Source organism: Scomber scombrus, chromosome 9 (genome assembly GCF_963691925.1).
Source record: "Scomber scombrus chromosome 9, fScoSco1.1, whole genome shotgun sequence".
Classification (NCBI taxonomy): Eukaryota; Metazoa; Chordata; class Actinopteri; order Scombriformes; family Scombridae; genus Scomber; species Scomber scombrus.
This window is the reverse complement of record NC_084978.1, coordinates 9,513,072-9,535,992: the sequence shown is the minus strand read 5'-3', so window position 1 is coordinate 9,535,992 and position 22,921 is coordinate 9,513,072. Positions and strand designations below refer to the sequence as shown.

Sequence of the window (22,921 nt, the reverse complement as noted above, 5' to 3'; positions counted from 1 at the left end):
GTCTACCTTTTGTCCTAATTCCAGTTTTGAGGTTATATATTTCAGCAGTTCATACATTATAAGCAGCACTAATGACATAACTTATCTTTTTATAACTTTTGTAAGTTGAGTTCACTAAGATGCCACCAGGAGGGAGTATTGCCCATAAATTCATGAATTTCCAGTTCATCGGCCATTTTATACAAGCACAGATTAACGTGGGTGGTGGAAAAATCTGATTTTGTACATTATCACAAACTACTTTTGAACAGACTGGATCCCCTGATTGAAGTTTCTCCAAATATCAATTATCAGACAGCCTTTGAATTACTTTACAATAGTGAGTTCAACTTTAACGTTACGTGAATCCCACACAAAATAGGGCTTATTTAGTATATGAATGATTTGTTTAAATTTATTCCTCCTTACATTGGACTACTTTTACTCTTTTTTTTTTTTTAAGTTATGCATTAATTGCATTACTTTTCTTTGGGTGATCTAGTCTGGTGTCTAAAGTTATTAAAGAAAATAAAAACTTTACTTCCCTAAATTCATATCTCCCTTTGACTCCACACGTGTCATCTCATCATCCTCCATATTTTATCCAGTACTGTGGTGGCGTGATGTCTGCAGCTCCCAACACTTACACTAAGTGTGCATTTACCAGCCAGTATGAACAGGAGAAATTACAGTGATGAAAAGCTCTTTTATGGTTCAAATGTGTTTTAAGACACACGTGGTACTATCCTTTAACATTTTGGGAGTGAGCTGTAGCAACATATTTTTCTGTGCTTAAGTTATTCTATCCTATTAATATTTATCTGTCATGTTAAATGTGGTGTTATTGAGGTAAGGTTTGGCTGTTGGCATGTTAATTTCATATATATCTAAAATATACTAAATGAGTGTATTTGCACCAGGTCAGTCATATAAGAGCAATAAACGCTGCTCTTTATAAAGGACAGGTTCATAAGTCTCTTAAAGCAACAGCCAGGGGCCCAAATGGACAGTGAAGCAGGTTTTTCGTGTTGTAATCATTCCCCCTGATCATACTGACCGTTAGAAGATCCCTTGATAATGCACTTACAATGTAAGTGATGGGGGACAAAATCCACAGTCCTCCTTATGTGCAAAAATGTATTTAAAAGTTTATCTGAAGCTAATATGAAATTACTCAAATCAAGTTGATATCTTTCAACGTTAGTCTTTTTAGTGCCACAGAGATAATTGGATGTTAAAATGACTGTCTGGCAGATATCCACTCTATATGACTGACTCAGACTGAAGCCTCTTATGAGCTTCAGATAAACTTTTAAATGCATTTTTGCACTTTTGGCCCCATGAAAGCACATTCGAAGGTGATCTTTTAATATCCAGTATGAACAAGAGGGATCATTACAGTGAGGAAAACCTCTTTCACTGTTCATATGGACACCTGACAGTTGTAAGACAGACATTATTATTACACCCTGTTGGTGAGGTTGGCATGTGTTTGTGTTTGCATACAGTATTACACAATATATAAGTATTCAATATTATTTCATCAATTTGTTCTATTCATGTCAATGCAAACTTCCAGAGAAAGATGTGATTCATGAACGAAATACAATTAAAATTCCTTAAGTACACCTTCCATGACTGAAACATTAATAAACAATCAGAATAGATGGTCTGTCAATTTCAACTACATAACATCCATTACTTACATGAGAAGAAACATTTTCTTGAACGGAAAAACATTAACATACGTGAGGGGGACAAAATATTAGGAACACTTTTCAAGATAATGCAATACAGTACACCACCACCACCCACTGCAACCTCAAAGGTTTATAGCACAGTTGTTGTATTGGATTGAATTAGGTTGCCGGTGAGTGTAAGTATTCAATTTCATTTAATTAATTTGTTCTGTTCATGTCAATGCACACTACCAGATAAAAATGTGATTCATGAAAAAAAAAAAAAAATACGATTCAAATTTAAAATAAATTAAGATCAGATGTATCTTTATTGATCCCTCTTGGGAGAAATTCAAAGTGACGCAGCAGTACAATGGGAAAAAATTGCAGCGTAAGGGTGAAAGTGATCAGATAAATAACATAAAATACTATATACAATAAACAATAAATAATACAGTGTGTGTGTGTGGCTGATAAACTTTTTTGTATATGCAAACTATTCAAACATGTCTTCATATTCTATATAAAATGTTCTACTGGACCATAAAATAGTGATTGTGAATGCTTTTTTTTCTCCTTAAAAACAGACTACACACTGTCTGTACTCTTACAGCTTCACTGAGGATTAATTCAACATTTGATAATGACCGATGGGGAATTTATGAATATGAATTGGTGTAGAGACTAATTGAGTTAGAATATGAACAGTAAGGGTTAATGAGGATTTGTTTTAAAGGAGGTCAGCAGGGGCGATTCTAGGATCAGACCTTTAGGGAGGCTCAGCTCCTAATGACAATTTGACATACAATGGCCTGCAAGTGTTTTTGCAATTCTGACTTGTTCACCATATTTATATATGAATCCTATACATTATACCAACACCTAATATCATTATGAAATCCCTGAGATGTTTCCTTGTTTAATCAGAAGACAATTTTTAAATATTTTACTCAAAATAAAAATGGCACATATATTAATGTTCCTTGTGTCAAATTGTTTCAGTATTTGTAGATTTTGTAAACTGGGACACTATTTTTTTAGGCTTAGAAATACTTTGATTTATACAAAGCAACCTTATATCTGCCAAAACTTTCTGATTCTGAACTTTCTGCAAGTATGTTGTTTTTTTTGCTTTCTCATCAGAAAAAAACTAGTAGCCTGTATGTTCACATGTGTAATGTTACACAATATAACTTACACAGTTTGCATTATACTAGTTAGCTTTAAAATAACTGAATAGAAAAAGTGATAAATGCCCTAGTCTAGTTGTCCCACATTACCCTAATCCACCCTACTTATTTTTTAGTGTTGCTTTGATCAAATTTAGGTGTGCTTGATCATAGGAGTGCACCAAACTCTCAGTGTTTTTCTTTTTTTTTAAGCTACAGAGTGATTCATCCTCCTAATAGACGATCTGTGTGCTGCTACACGGCGCTCATGCCTGCTGCGGTCTGTGACTCCGGGAGGATGGACGGTGTGTCTTTGGGGTAAGTTGGCATCAGTAGTAGGGGATTATTTATTTATTTTTTGTGTGTAAAGCTGTGATTCACGCTGCTTGTACATCTGTCGCTTAACATTTTACCCCCCCTCACTGATCCACACAAACACACAGCCAGTCAAACACATCTCTCTCTCCTCTCAGCTAGCCTTGAGCTTAAGTTAGCTAAAGCGTCGGTGGGGCAGAGCAGCTGATGTTGTTAACTCCACCAAGTTAACATGTACACTATTAAGTTGTCAAGTTGTTGCTTTTAAGACAGCGAACCGAGTGTCTCTTTATCAACAAAAATGGCCTGTTAATGCGAGTGTAGCCATGATTTTGTGGCACTGACGTGTAGCTATCATAATAAGCTTGTGTTAGCAGTGCTAGGAGCTAACACACACTCACTGCTCCAAGTTGACGCACTTCAAACTCAAAACAAACACCCTTTTCATTTTTACTGTCACACTCTTTGGTTTTATTTTGTGTGTTGGGGTAAACGAACTGGCAGAGTTATAGATGTACACTGATAAAGTAGCTCCTGTGCTGTCGTGTCCCCTCTCAGTTAACACCACACTGCCACATTGGTTTGTAAGTGCTGCATCATTATTTGTTCCCACTGTTTGTGATACAGGTCAGATAGTTTCATACAAACTGTGAGCAAGATTAGTAGTTACCTTATTTAAGATTTAATAAGTAATGTAACTGTCTTAATTACTTAATCAAAGTAATGTAACTTACTACAACTTATAAAAACAGTGTGTGCCCATTAAACCCACCAAAATCTACATTCAGGTGTTTTTCATGGATACTGACATGATGTATAAGGGAGATCATTTCTTATAAAGCAAGATTTATCTCTCATGTAAAAATGTATTCATTATTTCATGTAGATTTTGGAATATAAAACAAAGGTATTTTATGAAAAAAGCATGGGTTTTATTGGTACTGTGAGACCATTTAAGCTCATGTGTGCTCTAAATAAGGTCCACGTCATGATTTATTTATAACACACATATATATATATATATATATATATATATTCAAAAATATTGATTTCAAAGAACATGTTTTAGACAGGTTGTTTAGCTTTAAGCGGCAATGTGGATTTATTTTTGGGGTGCCGCAAATTCAAACAGGCAAATAAAGACATCAAAATAGCATAAACGGCAAAATAATTCATTGTGCACATCAAAACCACGCAAAGCAACAAAATTAATATTATTCAGCATATAGACTAAGCTTTTTTACATAAAATATTCAGATATAACCCCCTTTGTAATCATCATCATTTTCATAAGTAACTGTAACTGTCTGTTTTTATAAACCAAACCAAATAATAATCAATAATGAAAATAATCATTAGGTGCAGCCCTATGGAAATCAACAGGCTTTGCACTCTTCATTAAGTCTCTGTGAGGTTTGAAAAGCAGACAGAAATAAAAGGCTGGATAAACTTGGAATATTTTATTTTCCCCTCTTTTCTTTGTGTGCCTGTATGGAGAAAGCATAAAGGATAAATCAGGTGTCATCCTCCTTTTTTCCTATTATCAAATAATCCCATTAAAAGCCCCAAATCAACAGTGAATGTGTCTCAGTAACTAAGTATTGACTCTGTAGCCCAAAACTGATATAACCTATTCATCTGTGCCCATAGACGCACATTGGTGCTGCTGTAATATTCACGGGGGAGGGGAGGAGGGGAAATGTGTATTTAATAATCTCAAAACATGTTTCTTTTACTCCTGTTTGAGTAACATTACAGTTGTCAGCTGTTTTATGAAATTTTGCATCTTGGATTTGGGATTAAGTTCAGCAGAAAGTATCAAGAGACGCACTGACACATTGTTGTTTTGGGTTTTATGGGATTTATTGACAGTAAGAAAATTACACACCACAGCCAGGCTTATGTTTTAAGACCCTGTGACTGATGAACATTGAAGGATATAGGTCAATGAATACCGAAAGAAATTATCTTGCATCCTCAGTCAAATAGACATGCTTGAATGATAATATGGTGAAGTTATGAGTTCGTTAAAATTACATCCATGAGTAAAAGGTGTCGGCTTGACAATTAAATTAAATTTACAAACTAAATTGAGACACTTGTTAGATGAAATGGAAATGTCTGCTTTTTTTGGTCTATTCCAGTGAACTAAATACCTGATAAATTAAGTTAGGTAACTTTCAAAATAATCTAGTGTTGCATTAAAGAGTGAAGCAGCAAATGTTAAATAAACCTGGAGTAATGAATAAAATGTAGCTTTCATTCTAAGAGTTTTTGGGACTCCGCTATCTGTCTAGTTTCTCTGGTTGTTTCAGGCCTTTTAATGAAATGTTGCAGATCAGTGAGTGGCGCTAATTTAAAATGTGATATTTTGCTGCTTTTCGGTATCATACAGTGTCTGATAATAAATTAATTATCTGTTACTTTTGGGTTGTGGGATTGTGGTTGAAAATAAAAACGCAATTGAAGAAGACGTCACCTTGAAATTGCTAAGAAATTTTTTTTTTTTTTTTTTTTTTTTACAGATTTTTGACATTTTATAGACTGACTAAAATGTACTTGTCACCCTAAATTCATGTAACTCCCCTGTCAAACTGAGCCTGTTTTATCCTGTTTATATTCCAAAGCTTTTTGAGAAAGTGTTTAATTCTTCCCAAAAAAAATTGGTCATGAGCGTCAGACATAAACCAAACACTTACACTACCTGTGTTTAAAGTCAAGCAGGGTCGATGTCATATTTTACACAAGAAGGAAAAAAAAAAAAACCCACACCGGATCAAAATGTCTCCAGAGATGTATGAAAGCTAGACTGTAGAGTCATTACTGCAGCTGCGTCTGACTTTCATGACAACCAAAGCAGATTACCATGAAGAACCTGGGATTATTAAAAGGAGGATGAGTCAGTAGCGTCATACAAGCATTCAAAAATAGCTGGCAGGCAGTGAAACATGATAAGAGACGCTCCCCTTTATCCTGCAACCAAAGAAAAGGTATATATTTAAAGAACGTTACACTCCAGTTATTCATTCATTCATTTCCTCCACAGTTGATTTCTCAGGCTTCACTATGTTCGATATCGTGTGTCTGTCCCATCCTCTCTTCATAATCTTTAGAGATGAACCATTAAAGTTACCCCCTTCTAACTTTTGGGTCACCGTCTATCCCCAATGATCCAGACACTGCCTCTCATGTCTTACCAGTCTGGTGGCCACACCGGCATCACCGCGTCCAAACTGTGCCGCTGACTCCGAGGAGGACACAGTGAATGGAGGGATGCACACCTTCAACCAGACGCACATGAGGAAGGCTTTCCAGCTGATGAACGACCTGAGGAGGTGTGTGTGTGTTTTTTAATAGACTGAATCAGGTATGAAGGCAGATTTCCTCCAAAAAAAAAAGTATTACACAAATGTTTCTGTGTCTTTATGTCTGTTTTACTGTTTTACTGTTTTACTCCAATAAGGGAGTGATTTCGGACACAGTCTAAGTCGAGCTTCCTTGGTCTCACTATGCTATGACTACATTTATTGCTCTTATTAAGCTGAATGCAGTCACAGTCAGTATCTGTGAGTGTTAAAGACATTTTGGGGAATCACTAACTGATATAGACGAGTCACATTAAGGGACGTTGCAATAATTCAACCGCTTTTTACAAGCTCACGCAGCAGTGATTAATAATGGTGTAATACTGTGGGGTGTTTTTCCCTTTTTAGTAGCGATATTAAAAGACCATTCTCAGCTGGATCAAATCCATAATATACTCTATAGAAATCTTAAACCACAACCTGGTGAATAATACCTTAATTGGCACATTTGCTGGCAGCTGTATGATTCACTTCACACATTCCCACTTATTTCTAGCTCCTGTATGAATATTTATTTTTACGCTACACTTGAACAAATGCACATAATTAGTACTAACTTTCTCTCCGTCACTTGTCGTCCTTCAGTAAAAAGATGCTGTGCGACGTGCAGCTGGTGGCGGGGAGCGTTGAAGTGCCGGCTCACCGGGTGGTCCTGGCGTCCTGTAGCCCCTATTTCTGTGCCATGTTCACAGGTACACACGGCCGCCGTTGTCTGTTTGTTTGCTTGGCTGGTGTATACAATGTGTGCGTTTGCCACACGTGTGCATATTTTTGCTGCTTAACGGTGCGTGTTTCTCTGTGCGTGTGTGTGCAGGTGACATGAGCGAGAGCAAGGCCCATCAGGTGGAGATCAGAGAGGTGGACGGGCAGACGCTGAGGAAACTGGTCGACTACATCTACACAGCTGAGATAGAGGTCACAGAGGACAACGTTCAGGTGAGAGAGCGTGTTGGGTAGTGTTGTAGGAGAGGACAGCGAGGAGGAAGAGATGGGCGTGGGTGAAAATGTGTAGTTTGTACTTAAGGTTTTTTTTCTCTTTGGTTTTAGCAGCTTTTGTGCTGTTTTGGAAGCTTTTACCTAGTTTTCAAGGACATTAGTACTTCTCATAGTATATCCAACAAGGTTTTTTTGTATTTTAGTGTCAGTGTAGCTCTTTCAATGCTTCCTCTCCTCTTTTGAGTTAAATTTTGAAGCAGAAAACATTGAAACAGCCCTGGGTTCAATGTTTCAAAACACTAACCTCAGTTAAAAAAAATTGTCACATTTTCTCGCTGTTTTTACAGTTTGGGTAATTGTAGGAAAAGCTGTAGGCTCACAAGCATTAGTCACACAGTTACAAAACTTCCTTGTTGTTGTGAAGGAAACTTTTCCTGTCGCTGCCGTCTTGACCTTTTTTCTGCGTGCAGACAGAGCTTTGTTTTTGCTCACCAGTCTGAGCACAAATCAGGTTTACAACAGAACAAGCTGCTATTGAAACACTTACAACAAAGCCCTCCAGGATTCATTAGAGGGAAATGGACAACAATCTTTATTTTCGAGAATTACAGAAAGATTTCTTGCTGATTATGGCAAGCTTTCAATTCACAGCATGTTTTTTGAGCTTTTTGTCCAATATCTGTTTACTGTCAGCGTTGAGTGAACGTTCTGGTTTGTGAAAGTGTTACTTTTTCAGGATTTTTGCAGCACCTTTTTAAAACAGAATAGTGAATCTAAAATATCTTGTTTAAAAATCAGCATATCAGACAAAATGAGGAAAATAGCAAGAACATCAGAGTTGATTGGTACAAGTGTTGTTTTTATTTCGTGTTTGATGATATTAAATATGTCAGTGTTATTGTTTATCATAAGATCTGAGAGTCTGATCACTTTTTTTGAACTTTTCACATAATTTTCAGACTTGTCACAATAAACCTGCCTGAGGAGCAAATATTTGCTACCGTGGATGTGAGAACTGCTCGTGGTTGTGAGCCGTGCTCTGCTGTGAAAAGACAGGATTGGGGCCTTGTTTGTTTCAGTGGCATTAACTCTTGGTTGCTGCATGGCTCGGGCACAGGGTTGAATAAATGCAACAGGATCAAGCTGCAGGCAGGATACTTCCTCTGATTATTAGCACAGGAAGTGTGCATGGAGAGAGGCAGGAAATCCTCCCACTGTTAGCAGCGTGCCTGCCTGATTGGCTCACTCATGAATGTGTGACCTGCTTGTGTTTTGACTAGTGGCGCATATTTAATAAAATACTGCTTTTACTTTCAATTTATTTTAAATGTGTTTTCACTGTACAACATTCAGCATGAGTTGTTTGTGCTGCCCTCAGTGTTTACATGTGTGTTGGTGTGTCACAGCTGTTTTACGCTGAGTGCCAGTGGGCCTGATGCTCCCTTTCAGAAGATATAAGACTCCAGGGCAGCTGTGCACAGAGGAGACAGTAACAATACAAACTCAGAGGATGAGTGAGTCTGTGGACAGACAAAGAGGTGTAAAGGCAGACAGAGACTGTCTCACTGACCCAGTTAGGCTAATGTGTAGGGCTGCATCAAAGGGGAACATTGTCTGTTCGCATCACGCTTTCAGCAGTACACTCACTAACTGGCTGCTTAGCTAACTGACAAGCTTCAGACTGACTTCAGCCCAGCATGATATATAAAAAAAAAGAAAAAACCCTCTCTTTTATTTGATCATATCAGTCCAGCGTGCAGCAGGGTGCCGACACAGAGGAAAAGTTAAAGACTCAGTGTTCCTGCAAGGCTAAACAGTAGAGACCGAAACAAATATCACACAGCTTTTGAGAAAATATTTTATTGATACAACTTGATATGATATGACAGTACTATTGCATCCTCGAAGACAAAGAAACACACACATTTAATCCTTACATACTGTTCAGGGTCAAATTTGACCCATTTTTACATTCGAGAGCTGTAAAATCACACTATACACATTTCTTTTAGGGGGCCTTTTCCTAATGTGATCCACAGTATACAAAAAAATGCATAATATTTTTATTTTTGTGCAGCTGCATACACATTTTTGTATATGCAAATGTTAAAATTTGTGTTTATTGAAAAAGTTCAAAGTTCAGCATTCACACATGTTGTATTCATCATATTCTATAAAATGTTCTACTGCACCATAATATAGAGATCGTGGGTGTCTTTATCCATAGATAAACCCTATGTTTGCTCTCTGACAGCTTCATTAAGAATTAATCATACATTTATGAACGACTGATGGGGAATTTATGAATGTGAATTTGTGCAGAGACTCATTATAAGTCAGAATATGAACAGTATGTAAGGGTCAAGGTATATCCTTTGGTTAAAAGGATTAAAATGTCACACCGTGTGAAAGTATTATTTCTTTTTCACTCAGCTCTTGAAATTACTTTTGGTTTGTTGTCAAGGGACATTTTACTGCTGATTTCAGATATCAGCATATTCATGGTCACACCAGGTCTGTTTTACTCAATGGTGTCAGTGGTGATAAAACTGGTAAGCTGTGGCCTGAAGAAGACGCTCAAAACACATAATCAGTTACCTGCAAAATCCACTGCTCTGTTTTGTTAACAGATATAACATTTTGCTTGTGCAAAGACGACGAAATGGATTTAATTGAAAGTATCCTGCTGGCCTTTTCTTGAGGAAATTCACTCTGTAAGAAGGTGATAGGCACAGATGTTGATCAACCTCCTGGATCGTTAACTACAGAAAGAAACTGCTTTGCTGATTAGTTGAGCGGCAATTAATTTACCAGCTAAATAACTGTGTGGTTGCAAAGTGTAGAATAAATTTTCAACCGCCAAATGCTCCTAAATTTTTGGCTTTGGGTGGTAATTAATTATTCTAACATTTATGACGTGTGTGTCCTCTTTGCAGGTTCTGTTGCCAGCAGCCAGTCTCCTGCAGCTGATGGATGTTCGTCAGGTTTGTTGTGAGTTCCTGCAATCTCAGCTTCACCCCACCAACTGTCTGGGCATCAGAGCTTTCGCTGACCTGCATACATGCACACAGCTTCTCAACCAGGCCCACGCATACGCTGGTAAGTTTCCTGCTGTTCACACACAACACATATCGTGAGTCATCCTTGCAACTGTGTGAGTGTGTGTATGTGTGTGGTAGGTGGTGATGCTTTTATGCAATGGTTAGTTTCTCCATCCCTGAAAAAATACAGAAACTTCCAGAAAACAGTTAGAAAATGTCATGAAAAGAGGAAAGTGAAGAAAACATTTTACGTACAGTTAATAAGTTGCTTGATTGTGTTCTGTTCTCAATTTCGTTATTTTTTTTTAGCATTAACAGTCACTTTGTGTAGCCCTAGCTTATTATCCAGATATAGCCTGTTTAGTTTGTGTTGTGTGTAACCCTGTGTTGTTGTGTGTACCTCAGAGCAGCATTTCACTGAGGTGGTGCAGGGAGAGGAGTTTCTGGGCCTTTCTCTGCAGCAGGTGTGCAGCCTCATCTCCAGCGACAAACTCACTGTTTCCACTGAGGAGAAGGTCAGAAAGCACAACAGACAACCACACACACACACACACACACACACTTGAACCCCTTTTAAAATGAGCAGTTTTTAATGAAATGATATGCTGGGATCAGGTTAAGGCAAGCAAGGCACCTTTATTTATATAGCACATTTCATACACGGGGTCAACTCAGTGTGCTTTACATAAAAACTAAATATTAAACAGTAAAAATTGGAAACATTAAAACATACAATTAAAAACAAGAGAACTAGAGAAATGACCTCGGCAGGCAACATGAAGTCGGTGAGGGAGCATCTGTGTGTCATCCTGTTGTCAAGGTGACTGCTGCTTCAGCTGGACAGAGACACGGGAGCCTGACTCTGTTAACAGTTCATTCAATGTCAAAACTGGCTGCGTCTCGGATGCACCAACAGGTCTTTATTGAGCCTGGTCCTAACTGCTGAGTCTTTATAATGGACCAACCAAACTTAAACCTAGTTTTAACTACGCCCTGTCTTAGTGTTGTGTGACTATGTGAATGCCCATGCAACTCTGGCTATTGCTTCGTTATATGTTGTTAACAATCTCCTGCTGTCTTGCTAATTTGTAGCTAATCATTTCTAATTTGCAGTAGATCAAAGAAAAAGAAAAGACATTGCGATAAGGAAATTAACAGAGCTGGAAAGATAGCAAAAGAAAATGCTCACTGCAAACAGTCCAATGTAATAACATATGAAGAACAAGCAGTAGAAATTGGAGAGAAAATGACAGAGGTCATAAATGATTGTTCAGACAACCTTTGTTCAGAAAATGATGTACAGAGAAAATGGAAGCACCTCCTGAACAAGGCAAAGATTTTGACTGCCTGCTCCTGAGGAGGCGAATGATTCTTAGCGAGAAGAAGGCGTAAGCACAACATGGTGTAACTATTCGGTTGGACTTTGAACGCCAAATTGCGACTGATTTAAGACCAGGTGTAACCCTGCTGGTGCAACCGGAAATTAAATGAAATGACATATTTTTGTATTCACTGTATTTTCACAGGAGTAGAATCAACACTTGCTAGATTCAAATTGTGCAGTTTTCCTACTCTTTCTTATACAAATATAAATACTTCTTCCATTTCCTGCTGTGTTTTGACCGTACAGCAGCTCTTCACCATATTAACATCATATTACAAGCATCTGTGTGGAAAACACCAGTCAGAAGTAATAGTTGTAATACAGAATCAGAGATATTGGGACATTCTGGCGGCTCCTTTATCTCCCATTGGGTGAAAAGATGTACACGTGTCAACAAATCGTCCTTATTATCATCATCATATCTAGATATAATCCAGTATCAACACTAACACAACAGATGCAGGTAATTTATTAAGGAACTATGCATTTTTTTGTTTGTTTGTGGTTTTAGAACAAGCAATGACAACATGAATATAATGCAATAAAATAGGTAATGAAGGGTTAGTTTCTGTGTATCTGGAGGGATAATCATCTATGAATTATGTGCAAACTCTCATAAGTTGGTACAACAAGAGGTTTTACTATGTATCACATGTTCACAGCCTTAAAATGTGCCACAGAATTCAGTCAATCCATTAAAAAACTGAAGTAGAAACTTTAACAAAACTTTTACATGAGTATGACACTATTTATTGGGGAGCAGTTGTGTTTCATTGCATTGTATTTGTGTGTAGTTTTTGTAGTTTGTGTAAATGTAAAGTGGAAGTACATTATGGGTCTGAGGTTAGAGGCTTGAGTTTTAAACCTCAGTAGAGTTTGGGTTGATGAGTGATCACCTTCTTTCTCGCATCGTTGTGCTTTTGTGCAGAACAAAGGGACCCTCAATGACTCCATTACTCAAGTGGAGTCGCTCCTCAGGCCAACAGGAGATGGTCAAGTGTGAATGTGTGTAAATCAATGAATTTGAAACAGGGGGTTATTGACAGGGTGTGGTCTCTTCACCAAAACCTATTTTGGACTTAAAAGGGTGTTAAATGAATGTCTGCCACCTCTGATATTCTGATGTTCAGCTAGGAGTGCTTTACAAGCAATTTATAAAGTAGGTGACATGGCCGAAAATGTTACCACAATATGTACATACGTCAACCACATGCATTTTTTTTTCTTTGCTGTATTTCTTTAGGTAGATGAAAACAGACTCAAAAATAAAAATCATTAATTTATCATCGTTATCATGGAAAATTTCATGCTTAAAATTGTCATTTTATCACCCAGCTCTACTGTGAAGCTGTTTCACTATGAAAGAATACTATACTGCAGTTCTTACAATCAGTGAGTTTAATTGTCGTGACTTTGAGACGTCATCATGAGATGTGTCCAAACTAAAGACCTGCTTCTTGTATATTTCAAACAAAGTGCGTGTGAGATCATTGAACAGTGACTGAACCCCCCCCCCCCTCTTACCCCCTCGCCACACCTTTCCAGCTTTGTGACCACCTCATGCAGTGATTAACCAGGGGTGTGAAAGTCCGGCAAAGTGTAAAACGCATCCTTTCCTATCTATTTTGGCTTTCCATACCAAATAAGCCATCATCTTTCACAGCAGAAGCTAAAACAGAGCACTGACACTGACAAGTTGATGTGTTTTTTAAGTGAAAGTAGGTCAAATAAAAGGAGGGATATGAGATCTGAGTCTGTTTTAATCATTCAGACTCTTTATGAGTCTTCATCTGACTTCATTTCTGCCATGATTTCTCCCGCGCTACTGTCTGATTTTTCCTCTCCATCTCTTTCCCAGGTGTTTGAATCCATGATAGCTTGGATCAAGTACGATAAGCCAGCTCGTCTGGAGTACATGCCCAAGCTAATGGAGCATGTCAGACTTCCACTGCTATCGAGAGACTACTTGGTACAGGTAAAAGAAAATGTCTGTCTGCTCTGCTTTCCCTGCTTTCTTTTTCTTTTTTTTATGCATCAGTCACAGAAAATATGTAAATAGTGTTGGAAACGGGTCGCCTCCTGAATTATGTGCGCTCTGGGTTCTTATTAGAGTATAAGTGTGAAGACTGTTAGTCTTCTCAGAGGCTACATCAGTTTTAGAGTTTCTGGGATGAATGGAAACATTTTCAAGACCTAACAGCAAGTCCAGCTACCTTTTTGTTTTTCTATCTTCAGATAAAGTTGCATTTTTGACACGTTAAAAGTATTATTATACTCACTATATGCATTACTATACATATAAAATTAATAGTCAGGAAAGAAAGAGTTGTGCAGATTCATTGTGTTTGGTAATTAAAGGTGAGATATGAGATGTGTGAATTGTGTATATTTTCTTTTGCGTTTGTGAAGCACTTTGTAAACACGTGTTTTGAAAGATGCTATATAAATAAAGCTTATTATTAATATTATATTATTATTATTTGTGTTTCAGATTGTGGAAGAAGAGGCTTTGATAAAGAACAACAACACCTGTAAAGATTTTCTCATAGAAGCAATGAAGTATCACCTGCTGCCAGCCGACCAGCGGCACCTCATCAAGACAGACAGGACCCGACCACGAACGCCTATCAGCATCCCCAAGGTACACACACACACACACACACACATATATATCTCAACAACTGAGCATGTAAACGCTGCGTACATACATGATACTTACTTTAACTCAACTGGAGAACCATGTATGTGTGTGTCCGTGCATGCGTACAGGTGATGATTGTAGTGGGCGGTCAGGCTCCAAAGGCCATCCGCAGTGTGGAGTGTTATGACTTCCAAGAAGACCGATGGTACCAAGTAGCCGACCTGCCTTCAAGACGTTGCCGAGCAGGTAAGTTTATGTTGTTGTTTTTTTGTAGGGTTATATGCAGTTATTTTTATTTGATCAAGACATTATCAACGTTGCATTAATCAAGACGTATAATCATTTACTACAAAATTGAATCAGGTACTTTATATTATTCTGTGTTCACAATCAGGATAGGAAATCATTAAAGGCCTTAAACTGTTTATTTTTCAAGTATTTTGTGAGAGCTACAGAAATAATAGTGGGCCACGATGGCAGGATGGGAAGCTAGGTCACTATGACCTGGCACTGAGCACAGGGGGAAACTTTATCAGGGCTGAAGATAATGGTGTCAGAGCTAGATGATACAGGCATGTGTTGATACTACTGCCTCATGAAAATACTGACTGCTGAAGGAGACAAAACAATCATTATGATGTTTTCAAAGGAACAGCAAAATGACCCAATTAACTTGAAATGTGTGACTAGGGATGAAAACTAATGGTGGAAAGTTTGGGGGGATTTTTAAAATAGGCGTAACACCTTGAAATTAAGCTGTACAAAAGGAGGACTTGATTTGTGTTTATAAAACAGAGCTTTCAGATTTGAAGTGAGTGTCTGCTCCATGGATCAGCCTCAGTTTATGTGTATGCTTGCTTATTATACAGTAAACCTATTATTGCATTGAACTCTGTCAGTTTCAATGTGTGTCATTGACTCTGAAGTAAATAAGTTGTGGAAAGTTCACTGGCCCATCTGAAGATTTTTCACTATCACATGTTGAATTAGATTTTTTTCTCGGTGCAGTCATACAGTAGTAAAGTACCCCAAATTAGACATTTTACAATACACAATAAAATATGACCTCAAACTCCCCAAAAGTCAGTTGACATTATAAACATGATGAGCTTCAAATAGTACTGTAATATTACTATATCATCAGTAAAAATGTTGCTCTTTTAAAGTGAAATAGTCCCTGTCTTACCTATATTACCACACATTAACCTAACATAAGTCTGATTAAAAAAAAAGCTGTAGTGAAATGAATCTATTGTAGTTTACCAGAGTCCTGCAGTAGTGTAAAGTGTGCACAATTTGCTGTTAATGGACTAACACATGCAAAACATAAAAAAGGCTCCAAAGTCACAGCCTACCTAAATACATTTTTACACTAAATACATCATCCCACAACTCATGCACAGGATCATTCTGTCTGTCCAGGTGTTGTTTCCATGGCAGGACGTGTGTACGCAGTCGGGGGGTTCAACAGCTCGCTGCGGGAGAGAACGGTGGACGTTTACGACGGAGTGAGAGATCAGTGGAGTGCATTGGCGAGCATGCAGGAGAGACGCAGTACACTGGGAGCTGCTGTGTTGGGGGATCTGCTGTACGCTGTGGGGGGCTTTAACGGAAGTATAGGTAAACACACAACCCCATACTACTACGTACACACCATAGCCACTGTACTGTAGCTGTTATTAGTTGTTAGTTAATACTTTTTTGTCTTTTGTCCACTCTTAACAATCATGGTTTCTACACAAGTCCAGAGATAGAACGTGTCCTGTATTTATAACAGGAGAGAAATGATAGATGAACGATCCATTGTCTAATCACAGGTCACGGTTAAAAGCATATGTTGACCATGAAACGAGGAAAACTAAACACTTTAAATCAATAAACTTAAACACGCTGTTGTGGCCTTGATGTTTATCAGATAAAGACGTAAGTGGTGTATAACATTTCAAAGTTGAGGCTGGCCCTTATTCAGCTAGTTTCTGGACCTCCATGGAATCTCTCAATTTCTTTCATCTTCCATTTTGAAAAAATAATGTTCCTGGAGTTTACTTTGGCAACTATTACAGCAATTGCATTCAGAAGTAGAACAAATATTACTTTATAAGGTCAAAAAGTAAGACCCCATGAAAATTTACCAGCACAGGAGCTTATTTCATCATAATTTGCTTTTGTCCACATCCTTAAAATTAACAACAGTTTTCTAAAGTACTGACTTTTTAGCTGTAATCTCTGCTGGCTGTTAATTTCTACACCAATCGCACATCTCCATCCTGCTGCTATTACACACATGCCTAAATTAACCATGGCCCCTCGACTAGCCCATTAACTCACCTCTCTGAGTAGCTATGACGTTTAGCTTGATCTAGGATTTATGGGAAATGGTGTATGTTAACGGCTGGTAAAAACAGAAATATTGGATAAATAATTTTACATTCCTTATCTTATTATATAGAGTTCACAAGACAACACATTGTACTAGTTACTGCTATGTTCAAGACTTGTTCAGAGGTGCTGTTTTTCCAAACCTATTTTTTCATTTTGGCTTAGCGTCATTATCCGGCTCTTTTCTCCATTCCTCGTCACCACCTGAGGGTGAGCAGGTAGAATTGCTTGCAGAAGCACAACTACAGTGTTAACAGTAAACACTGTAACACGTTTACCAGCTGGATGCAAAATATTTACACCCACAGAGTGATGCACAAACACACACTCAGACCTTTTCTTTAAAAAAACAAAACAACTTTTATTGTGTTTTTCTCCATCTCTTCATTTTTTTGTGTGCCTCATTCTCTCTGTGTATCTCCTCTTCAGGTTTGTCGACAGTAGAGGCCTACAACTATAAAACCAATGAGTGGATCTATGTAGCTCACATGAACACCCGTCGCAGCAGTGTGGGTGTAGGGGTGGTCGATGGTAAGACCCGAGTGTGTTACCTTGTTTACTTTTGTGTGTACTTCAGTGTCATTTTTTAAAAGGGACTTAATTCAGATGGTACCTTTTCAATGACCTGTGTGTGTGTGTGTGTATTACAGGTAAGCTGTATGCAGTAGGAGGCTACGATGGAGCGTCCCGTCAGTGTCTCAGTACGGTGGAAGAATACGACCCTGTTACTGATCAGTGGTGCTATGTAGCTGACATGAGCACACGGCGCAGTGGAGCAGGTACACACACACACACACACACATACACACATACACACATACACACACACACACACACACACACACACACACACACACACACACACACACACACACACACACACACTCTATACCCTACTTCACATAAAATACACAACACACACCAGGAGCAATATAAATTTAAACCCCATTAGTAGCTGTACAAGAATGTGCACTTTGGAGGTTAGGGTTGTTTATTTTTAAGTTTTGTTATATTACTTTTCTGTTATTTGTTTTTACAGTGTGTGTCAGCCTAGTAATGATCAATACACATACTGTAGAAGATAACCTGGGTTGATTTGAAGAAACCTTAAACAGTACATGATAATATGTTGTACTACAATGATGCATTACAGCAGTTTTTTTGCAACAGTCTGCAGTGGAGCAACAGCACCACCCGGTGGACTCTGTCTCTGGCTGCATCGTTCAAACTAGAAACCTTAGAAAGAAAAGATAACTACAATATTTCTGTACACTGCTGTCACACTCCAGTGTTTTCATTTGATTTCAGAGTTATTGTGAACTTTTTGGACACTCTTGTGACCCCAGGAGCAAAATGAAAAAAGTGCAAAAAATCAAAATCACATTTCTGGTATTTCGATAAAACTACAACAGTCACTGTTGCCTCTTTTTTGTGTTTCTTACTGGGTTTTTTTTCCAGGTGTTGGTGTGTTAGGAGGCCAGCTATATGCAGCAGGAGGACATGATGGGCCCCTGGTGAGGAAAAGTGTTGAGGTGTACGACCCACAAACCAACATCTGGAGACTGGTCTGTGACATGAACATGTGCCGAAGAAACGCAGGTCAGATGGCACACCCACAGTCACACAGCATCCATCGAACAGATTTCACAGAAAGGGTTAGATGGCTGTTATGTAAATGCTAGAAAATGTCAATCGTGTTCTTTGAATGATTTTAAGTGATCAGTCATCACCATTCATCTATGTTGCAGGAATTTAGATTTATTAAAACAGCCAGAAACCTAGTGACTGAAAAATTCCATAATGTTGCAAAGAAAATTATTAGGATCTGTCAGTGTTGTTTTATGTGTGTAATTCTTTCCTTCAAGGCGTCTGTGCGATAAACGGTCTGCTGTACGTGATTGGAGGAGACGACGGGTCGTGTAACCTCTCATCTGTAGAGTATTACAACCCAGCCACAGACAAGTGGAGCCTCATTCCCACCAACATGAGCAATGGACGCAGCTATGCCGGTAAGTCCCTGATCATGAAATCAATGCTGAGGAAATATTTCTGTGTCACAAAAGAGACAATATAAATAAATAATAATAATAATAATAAATATGAAAGTGTCCTCACATTTTAACCTGTTTATGTTGCTGATTCGTCTCTCATGTTCCCACCTCTCCAGGAGTAGCAGTGATCGACAAGCCTTTATGACCAGTGGCCTCCCACAGCATCAGCTATGCGTCGGAAGCCAGTTTCACAGAGACGCACACTGACGTCTGACGCTCAATAGGCAAACGAAGTAGTAACGCCTGAGGAAAACACTGTTCGAATGAAGAGGAAGCCCTCAACCCTCAGCTGACACAATCAAGGACGGATCTTTTTGGCACTAACCCACGACTTGATTTAGTTGCTATCTCCAAGCCATTTCCATTAGAGCCCTGTGAGATCTTGACTTTTAAAGACACTGTTGCACTAGATAAAAAGCAATAGCCACAGGAGAGCAGACTTAAAAGAATTTGTCTTAATGAAACATTTTCAAATGCCTAGCACATAATAAGCGCTGTATCTGCTGACATAAGTTCTGCTCGGACACTGACGTTGGAAAGACTTGTAAGCTGAAGGAGCTGACATAGAGGGGCCAAACGAGGCACAACGCTTCACCTGCAGTCGCTGATGGACCTGGGAGACCTGAACCGAACACTGAAACACCAGCTGACAGACACATCAAGCGAGTGAAACAGCCTACTTCCATGCTTCAGACGGACTGTCTGCTTTCAGCGTTCATGGTGTTGCTGCAATAATCAGGACATTGCAATGCTGACCTGTGATTGGCTGCTGCATCTTAAATCCTGTAAATCTGGGAGCACATTTGGAGCCAGTTTTTTTAAAAACAATCAGACTTGCAACATTTTCTAGAGTATAATGGTCTTGTGGCAACTAGTTGCTCAACTTAATTTTGAGAAGTGAACCAAGTTGTTTGATTCCTGTGCCAACCATCAGCACTTTCAGCTGTTGAACTAATGAAAACCAGCTTTCCAGAGAGCTGCAGTATAACAGAGCTGCTGTATGGTTTGCAAAATACCACAGTTGCCAGAGAGTATATGTTCTCAACCTGAAGGCCTGGACCTTAGAGAGCTGCAAGAGAATTTAAAGAATGTAGAAAACATTTTATATGCAAATTATCATATTTAATATTTTTGAGATTGTTTCAGAGATGTTGAGAACCACTGCTGTGGCATTAGACCCAGGCCAGTTGATGTGATTCAACATGGTAGGACTTGATTCTGTTATAGACAGACTACTGATGCACTGAACACATGCACTGACTGATGCAGGCTGGCTGTCCGCATCGCTGGCGATCTGACTCACCGATTGGCCGGTCGGACGTCTGCACATCTTTCTGACTGACAAACTGGATCACTGACCTGCTGTCAGACAGACGGCTGCTCGGCTGTCTGTCTTCGTAACTAATCGTACTCATGGGAGTGTTTAAAGCTGCCACAAAGGCCAATAATTTGATCAGAAATTGTAAAAATGTGCCAGTTTTGATGATCGGAATCAGAATAATGCTGGAGCAACCAGGTGTTTTTATCTCTTAGTGACAAATGAGGAATTATTTCTGTTTATTGTCTCTGAAAGTGTGTCAAAATACACTGTAGAAATTCAGCTGTACAATTATAATGTGGAAGATGCAGGTTCACTATTTTTATTTATTGTTTTGGGTCAGTTGATCACATTAGCATTTATTCATATCAAAGTGAAGTTCTCATTTGATTTTCTCACTTGTGCTCTTTTCACATCTGTTCAGCTGTTGGAGGATTTAAACTGAGTCATTTAGTCGACTGACTGGTGCCATAATTCATGAGGGCCTCAGCCAACCTTCACTTCTGCCTACCAGTCACAGATGAGATCCTCTCTCATTTCATAACCTGGAGGATATCAGATATTTACAAGACCATACTGGTGTTTTTTTCACGTTAACTTTATTTAACAGTCATGTGTACTACATTAATCCCATCCATGTTACAAATCATAACTAACATGTGAGACTGATGTTGTGCATATCTTCCATAATCCAAAAGGCCAACATGGACGTCATTAAAAGGTTAATATGATACTGATTTTGGACACAGAGATGTAGGGTGTCATGATTTTCAAATGCATCAAAGGTGAGAGGTGGGATATTATCAGTATTAGTTTTGTACATACTTTGAAGGTTGTTTTGCTGCACTGTGGGAATGCATGTGGGAGTTATTAAGAACACCGGTTTCACACTGGGAATTCAGACACAGTTTCAGAGGATAAACTAACAATTATTTTTCACAATTTATTATTAATTTATTATGTCAACTACTGATTTGGCCTATAAAATGTCAGGGAATACCCCAAAAATCCAAAGATATTCAGTTTATTATCATGTACGACAAATAAATGCATCATATTATCAAACCTAAGAAATTGTAACCAACAAATGATTATTGCTTTGGCCAATAAAATGTCAGAAAACACTGTTCACTGTCCCATAACAGACAGAAAAGATGATAATCCTCACAACTAGAAGATGGAACAATGAGATGTTTGGTGCTTTTGCTTGAAGAAAGTCCTCATAGCTTATCCTGTTGATCGATTATTCAAATTATTGTTTAAGCTTTACTTGGTAGCAGACAGTGATGTCAAACCTCCTGTCAGCACCTGAACCCACCAGCTGGATGACTAAACAACCTAAACTTTTCTTCACTGCATTACTGCTCCTTAAAATAAAAACGCCTCTCAGTTCATGAATCAACTTATCTCATGCAAATTCCAAGTGTCCAAGTGTTAGTGTTTAAAAACGCAATATGCTCAGCAGTAATTTAACTATGTTCTGTTAGATAAAGATGGGCTAAAACATACAGAAATACCTGTATGGTCGACGCTGTAAACAGCAGTTGACAAAACACCTCACTTCAAGGTCCATTTAGTGGGGTGATTTTTCTCATTTGACATGAAACTGTAGATGTTAACTTAGAAGTTGAACTTTGAACCTCAGAGCGGCGACTTAATTGACTTTAAAGTGATTTTGTTTTGTCAACATGTGTGGTTTTTAAAGTCATCACATAAATATTATCCTCATATATTTTTAATCATCATAAACTATAAGTTGTTAAAACAGTTCATTCATTAATGGGTGTTCCCATGGAGATAAACTGGTTTGTGAAGGTTGGACTTGTGCACATTTGTAGGTTTACTTTGCAAAAATGCCCCAAGCCCAAAGTTGGACGTGTAAAATTATGCATTTTAGCACTTAAGGATGTTTTGTATGTAAACAATTAATTGTGTTTAAAAGACAAAGTGACATAAATGCAGGGATTTTCCTTTTAAGGCACAACAGAGTCTTCGTTTTTGACTTTGAGCCTCTTAAGTTTAATTCATCCTCCTCTCTGTGTAACGGATGCACAGCAGAAACATTGATAGTGTTCCTGAACATTATCTGCTGTTAGCATGAAGTCAGCAGGTGTACACGGCTGGTTCACATCTGTATTGTCTGTGTTTTGGGCTTTCACCACAGATTGAAGCACAAGTGAGAAAATGTTGGTTCTGATGAAAAGAAATGGTAACAGAAGAGTTTCATATTACAAAATATAAACCTGATATGTCAAAGAAGTTGACAGCACAAAATAAAGTTTGCAACCTCTATCTGATACATTTTTAAAAATGTATTATTTGAATTATTGACATCAATACCTGTTAATAATGTATATCACATTATCTAACATGATTGGGTCAATACAGTGTTCGGGGTGGGTGGAAGAAGTTTTAATGACTTTTTTTTCATCCAATATATTTACAATAAATGGCAAAATTGTTTACTCTTTCATTTTTTAAACTACATTTCTGGAAATATCAGCTAGGAAAGTTAAAAGTATTGGACACTCAAAATCATGAATTTAAGCAGTATTAGTTTTATTCAATCAACTACTAAACATGCTACCAGTAATTTCATTATACCCATGTTGTTTTTTAGTTTAAAGTTGTCATCTCTTACTGGTTTGAATATGACCTTTACAG

The 22,921-nt window shown here is 38.1% G+C and overlaps 1 protein-coding gene across 2 annotated transcripts; it reads left to right on the top strand.

Annotated features, from left to right (window-relative positions):
• The first annotated feature begins 3,086 nt into the window (after positions 1-3,086).
• On the top strand, positions 3,087-22,706 carry klhl3 (kelch-like family member 3). Of its 2 annotated transcripts, none has more exons than XM_062425686.1 (15): positions 3,087-3,145; positions 6,343-6,477; positions 7,093-7,199; positions 7,322-7,443; positions 10,380-10,542; positions 10,890-10,999; positions 13,727-13,843; positions 14,360-14,509; positions 14,638-14,755; positions 15,932-16,129; positions 17,318-17,419; positions 17,539-17,667; positions 18,347-18,487; positions 18,754-18,897; positions 19,056-22,706. In XM_062425686.1, exons 1-15 carry the CDS (start codon positions 3,096-3,098, stop codon positions 19,082-19,084), a joined length of 1,815 nt encoding a protein of 604 aa, XP_062281670.1. In that variant the 5' UTR covers positions 3,087-3,095; the 3' UTR covers positions 19,085-22,706. The 2 variants fall into 2 exon arrangements, with proteins under 2 accessions (XP_062281670.1, XP_062281669.1); XM_062425685.1 differs by having other exon boundaries at positions 6,319-6,477.
• The last annotated feature ends 215 nt before the right edge of the window (positions 22,707-22,921 follow it).

Bases quoted from the DNA above. Each gene is read 5' to 3' on its own strand.
- klhl3 (XM_062425685.1), top strand. From the start codon at position 3,096: ATGCCTGCTGCGGTCTGTGACTCCGGGAGGATGGACGGTGTGTCTTTG. The intron at 14,756-15,931 runs GTAAGTTTATGT...CTGTCTGTCCAG, and splicing joins TTCAAGACGTTGCCGAGCAG to GTGTTGTTTCCATGGCAGGA. The intron at 18,488-18,753 runs GTCAGATGGCAC...CTTTCCTTCAAG, and splicing joins CATGTGCCGAAGAAACGCAG to GCGTCTGTGCGATAAACGGT.